Genomic DNA, 6,360 nt, shown 5'->3' with positions numbered 1-6,360 from the left:
ATAAAACACGATGTTGTTGTAACGCCTATGAAGAGGATCAAAACAGCAGCACACTTCAGATAACGGTCCAGCCCTCAACAGCTCTACGTCAATTATGGGGTTTCATCATATGCCGTTTCCATGGAAACGCATCCCTNTAACTTCAGTGAAAATGCTCCAAACAGCCCAAAACTTCCCAGGTTTGGTAACGATTTGAGTTGCAAAGGGGCGGAACATTTCTGGTAAATTTCCGGAAAGTTTCCATGGGAAGTTAAGCTGGGGAATTTTATAAATATTCTATGCAAAATTAAACAAAAAACATGAAATTTCAACAGATTTCTTTTGATTTTTTTAGTAGAACAGAAAAAGTTTTAATTATTTTTTTGAACAATTATTTGTTTAATTGAAGAACGAAAACAGGAATGTTGAGTTAAATATTACTCATCCCCCCCCAACCCCACTCAAAAATGAACAAAAATGCACCCCCCATCCAAAAAGTCCCATTCAAAATGTTGAATGAAAAGAGCCCTTCTCCGTCCAAAAAGTCCCATTAAACATGCAAATCTTCCTTCAAGCAATCCTTTGCATGTTTAAACCCTTTCAGTCAATGGGCTATTCCTGGGCCTTATCAACATCCAACTCTGAGTCTTCCTCTTCAGTATCACTGTCCAGCTTTGTTGAGGATGGCTCTGTGTCCGGCTCAAAGAGCCTTAGGTTTGCCCGAATGTCAACCCGTTTTTCCACTCTTACATTGTGTGCCTGTTGCGAACCTTTGTGTGGTCTCAATAGCCATGCAGTAAGCAGTGTGCTATGGCATGGATATTCAAGTACTTGAATGGCATCTGTTTGTTTTAGTCAAGATTATGCTGAAATATACTTTCCCCAACTATATTTAAGTTCCCTATGAAGAGCCAACCTTCAATTTAGAAAATGTTTATTCCCGTTAATTCCCATGGAAAGTTTCCCCGAATGGAAAAATTCCCCGAATTTTGCAACCCTATTAACGATGCACCCATCAACATATCTAAGCGTATTATGGGGTGTCATCAAATACCATTGCCATGGCGACAGATAATTTGCCATCAAGTTAGTTCAATAGTTTGCAGTTCAAATATTCTGCTGCTTTTCCAAGCCTTTTTACTTTCTTTTGTTCTCTCATCACACATTCAAGCCCCCAGTGTTCATGTATCATTTCAATCTAAATTCTTCACTTTCTTCTTACACATTACATTTCAGCATAGCAATTCAGCGTCAGCTTTTCAGCATAAAGCATTCCCACTAGCAATTTCTTCAGGAATTGCATTCTCTAGTTTTTACTAATGGCCTCAAAAAACAGTTATGCAGTTTAAAAGAATGTTTTCTATTTATGATTTCATTTCTCTGATCAGATCATGTAGAAATGTTTAAATGTCTGTTTCAAAGCTACATGTGATCGGAACATTGTGTTATGTAAGCTGATCTAAAAGCTTATGTGTTTTGGCGAAGACATGAATGATTAGTGTCCAGTCTGCTCGTCACTGTCACTGTGGGAGCTGGCAAAACACACAGCATTGAATTATTCTGAGCAAAAGACAAATATGTGAAACATACACAACAAATTGTAACAAAGGAACAGCTGCTCTGAGATTTCTAAGCATGTTATTATGAACCATTATTGAGTCTTTGAACAGATCTTAACATATGAGTTGAACTCCTGGTGATTGATTTCAATGTAAATTAAAGTTATGTCTGGTCCTTGCTGTTTCAGAAATATGGTTTGCTACAGGTGTTTCTCTCTCACACAGGCTAAGATCTACTTTTCCTTCCCCGGAGAACTCCTGATGAGGATGTTAAAGATGTTGATTCTGCCGCTCATCACCTCCAGGTAAGAAAAGTCTTCCCCTGTGTGTAGGTCCTCACTCAGGTCAAATATGACTGCAAACGGCTGCAGTGCATTAAAGGTGGTACGTTAAACTTGTCTAACTAATTGTGAAATTGCATTTTAACGGCTAAACACTCTTTTTATTATTGCATCTGTAGAATAAAGATAAACCACTTTCCATAAGTAATATTTTGAAATGTTCTAAAAAGAAACGCTCGGTTATATCTACACTTTATTGTATGTATTGTTTTGTTTAATAATAATTGGAATTGTGATGTTTGTACCTGTAGTTCTGTTCTTTAAGAAAAAAAAGAGATGTATACAAGTATAACTGGAAAAGATCTCTGTTCAATTCAAATAAATAACATTTGTTTTAAGAAATCCACAATCTCAAAATGTCTACATCTAAGCTGAACCTAAAAAGCGAAACCATGTTAAACAAAAACAATGAGTATCATTAAAGCATAATACTGCAAAATAAGAAAATATGCACTATTAGCATAGCACAGTCTTTCAGTCCCGCCTCAAAGTCCATCTCTTCAACTCTGTCTACCCATAAGCCCCCCTCCCCCCGTCTCAATCAACTTCCTCTTGACTGCCTTTTCTGTTTATTTTATTGTGTTGCCTGTCCTTGTTGGTCTACCCTCCCTCATACTGTAACGCGTCTTTGAGTTGTAGAAAAGCGGTATATAAATATAATTTATTATTATGAATAACAACCATTACAAGTCAGTAAATGAGCAGGAAACAACACAGTTGGCCCCTTTTCTCCGACTAAATAAGGGTTCACCAGGTGAAATCAGTTTATTGGAGGGTTTGCTGTATTCACCTCGCTATATTTACGTTTCTTCGGGACTGTGCACTAACGTCACGTGGCTATGAACTGGCCCCCGTGTTGCTTTTTTATCGAGGTTGGCCCAAGAAACGTCCGAATATAACCTAAAAAGACACAGCTAGAAAGCAGGTTCACTGCAGACTCTGCCACTCACTTCCAGTCGGTGATAAGTGATGATAGCGAGGGATTATTTATTATAGCTTTTTAGAGAAATGCTACTCATCGTACCTTAAGAAAATATGCAAAATATGAAGTTTCAAGACATTTTTACCAGCTGACGAATGTGTTTTGGTTGACCTCGCGCATCAACAAGAACCACACTTACATACCGTGACCACCTTGAGAGATACAAATCAAACCTTTGTGACCCTCCAACCAGCAAATGTTGAATACTTTCAGTCATCAAATGTATTGATCATGTAATTTTCTATTGCAACGATAGACAGATAGATACAAACACACTCATCCATTCACTGTTTTTGAAATGCTGAAGACAAACCAAATTCATACAACTCTATACATTCATAGTTTTAAATTGAGTTAAAGGTCACCTATTATGCAAAATCCTCTTCTACATCAACATGTGTCCCCTCTTCTTCATGTCTCTTCTACATCAACATGTGTCCCCTCTTCTTCATGTCTCTTCTACATCAACATGTGTCCCCTCTGCGGAAAGAGATTCTGAAAGTTTCAGAAAAAAAGATTCTCTCTCTTTTTGTCCTGATCCATTTCTATAAAAACCTGTCTGAAAATGAGCCGATAAGATTTTGAGATTTTCAGATTCACCAGGAGAGTTTTCTTGACTTATATAATTAATTCTGGGGGTTGGAGCTTAGACTTTCCGACTTTCAATTTTAAGAACCACCCTAATTGTATATATCTGAGACCTATAATATATTGATGAAAAACAGTACAATAGGGGACCTTTAAGAGAAATAAGCGCTTCACAGTTTTATGTTGCTAAGAGACATTCTGTTTTACTACCCAGTCTTATGTCCGGCCTGTCAGCCATGGACACCAAGGCCAGCGGTCGGCTGGGTTTCCTGACCATCACCTACTACCTGTGGACGACCTTCATCGCCGTCATCGTCGGCATCGTGCTAGTCCTCGTCATTCACCCGGGCACGGGCACAGAGAAAGATGGCCACCATTCACATTCAGGGCCTGTTATGACCTCTGCTGATGCTCTGCTGGACCTCATCAGGTAAAGATTTAAAGACATAATCTCTCTTTTTGACCAAGTGAACATTGTGCTGGAAATGCTGTCATTCGAAAACATTGACCTTACTTACTTATGTGCCTTTAATCCACGATTCCCTACCCGCTCTACATGCTGCTCTGTACCTGACCTCTGACATGATTTAATATGGCTCTTCTATTAGGAACAACATTTTACAGGCATGTGAGGAAATCTGTGAGGCTGTATTTAGACACATCAAATGTTATGAGCTGAATGCTAACGCCAGCATGCTAACGTCAGCATGCTAACACCAGCATGCTAACGTGCTCACGTTAACAAGGTAACAGTGGAAAATAAACATGAATCTCTACATAAACTTTGATGCAAAAATAATTAAAAGTCATCCTGTTAGCACTATGAATATGTGCACAATACTTATGGCAATCCATCAAATAGGTGTTGAGGTATCTCAGTCTGGTCCACATTAGAGACCCTAAAGACTAACTTGAACTAGCTAGCGTGGCTAAAAACGTAAGAACGTTTCTTCGAATATGTTCTTTCCTCGTTAGCATTTCATGAGAGCAGATTGTAGGACTGTGCAGCAATCTGTCAAAAACATTTCCTCCCATTTGTTGCGTGTTCCTAAGCTGATTTCCGAAACATAGAGAACAGAGTGACATACTTGGGGTCTCTGCTATTTTTGGAGAAGATGTGAAGGCTGGAAACCTATTGCCCACCTTCACTTCATCTATTAGATTAGACGGACATAATCCCCCTCTTGGCAAGGGGCTTTACAGGAAAATCTAGATTTTCCACTCCATCTTGTTAGTTTTGTCTTCTAGAATGACGATTTGCGAAACCAGTACAGATCAATTAAATCCAATACAGACCCAGTTCTGACCCTTCGCTTCCTCACGAACAGGAAGCTCCCTAATCACAAAATATAAAAGGATCCGTTTCGAATCATGGTAGCTGAAAATAAAGCACTCGCAACAAAACAATGTGAAGCCAGAAATTATGAAATGATCCCGAAATATCTAATCTAATCTCTATAATATCGATAATATCTATCTGGTTTATTGGGACATTACGTTTAAATGAAAACAATTAAAATAGAAGCAAATTAGAAATAAATTATAACAATTGATTACAGCAATCACTATCTGAATCTAGACCTTTTTGTGAAAATGGGGAGACTTCTCGACATTCAATTAATAAAGAAGGAAGAACAATGTCCTTGTAACACAGGTGCAGTGTAACTCTTACGAGGCAGGTCGGCTAAGAATAGGGAGACACTTAATTGTGTTTATCTGTTAATCCAGCATTTTCGCAGAAAGTCCTTGTGCCGTGTTACGCTGTGTAAGACAGAGACTTCATTCTGGCGTGTGTCCTCAGGCTTACTGCATGTCCATTCAAGTCAAAGGTCGACTAATACCTCCTTCTTAAACCTGAGTATTATTAGTGAGCTGTGGCTGGTGTGTATCTGATGCTGTGGGCCAAAGGTCAGGTGTACGTTTCAGTCCTCTTACGTCTTTGACGAGCTTTCTTCCTGGGTTCAGTGTCATTGACGTATGCTGTTATAATACATACTGCTCAGGATGCTGTCCCCATGTACGTAAGTTACAACCAGATGAATGTTATGGATGTTCTTTCAAAAGTTCAGGTGTTTAACATTCTTATGGCCTGTGGGAGGAAACGGTCTCTGAGTCTATAAAAGGTTATTTCAAATGTCCTAGTATATTTGGTAATTATTTTTAATGAAGCCTCCTTGTTTGAATTGCCCTTAAAGCATGTTGATGTAAGTCAAACACTTCCTGTATCCATTTCAAATTCATAATATGGTGATATCTCAATCATAGATATTCAACATCAAGAGGGATGATTCATTATATCTTTTTATTTAATAATAGTTTGTCAAATGAAATGAAGTATACACTAGCCATGCTGTATATTCCAATACAGACATGACGTGATATATTTGTCTGTATATTATCTTTTATAGAAACATGATCCCGTCAAATCTCATTGAAGCCACTTTTCAGCAGGTGAGTGGAGGACAAGATACATTTTGAGTTGTACTTTAACGTCAATGTCACATGTTAACAATCCTCTGTGGTTGTTTCATCCAAACTCCAGTACCGAACGGACCTGGTACCTATTGTGCAGAACTCGGATGTCAAAGAATCTCAGGCCAACTTTGTGTATGTCATGCCCGACTACCACAACCCTCAACTCGGACACCCGGTCTTTCTGGAGATCACGCCTGCGCCAGACCTCAAATACAAAATCGTCCCGAGTACAAGCAAGGGCATGAACGTGCTGGGGATCGTCATCTTCTCCGCCACCATGGGTAAGACAATCACTCAGCTGAGAATACCACAGAAAACATCTCTGCTAGTGACTTATCCGACCGGCCCACATCGTCCGACCGGCCCACTTCAGTACCGGCCCATCGGGATTCGTCCCGAACGTCCCGATGGCCGGTCCGCCCCTGGTTATGAGTCA

At 39.3% G+C, this 6,360-nt stretch overlaps 1 protein-coding gene across 1 annotated transcript in view; it reads left to right on the top strand.

Annotated features, from left to right (window-relative positions):
- Positions 1-6,205, top strand: part of LOC104945717 (excitatory amino acid transporter 5-like) — a gene marked incomplete at its 3' end in the record, with an annotated part of 8,296 nt that extends 2,091 nt beyond the window's left edge. Inside the window, exons 2-5 of the mRNA XM_010771425.1 lie at positions 1,764-1,843; positions 3,664-3,879; positions 5,858-5,900; positions 5,992-6,205. Of these exons, the coding sequence (XP_010769727.1) occupies positions 1,764-1,843; positions 3,664-3,879; positions 5,858-5,900; positions 5,992-6,205 (553 nt within the window). The remainder of the gene's footprint in view (positions 1-1,763; positions 1,844-3,663; positions 3,880-5,857; positions 5,901-5,991) is intronic.
- Positions 6,206-6,360: the final 155 nt, after the last annotated feature.

The sequence above is a fragment of the Notothenia coriiceps genome, unplaced genomic scaffold (genome assembly GCF_000735185.1).
Source record: "Notothenia coriiceps isolate Sejong01 unplaced genomic scaffold, NC01 NC01_scaffold00009979, whole genome shotgun sequence".
Taxonomy (NCBI): Eukaryota; Metazoa; Chordata; class Actinopteri; order Perciformes; family Nototheniidae; genus Notothenia; species Notothenia coriiceps.
This window is presented reverse-complemented; position numbering and strand designations above follow the sequence as displayed.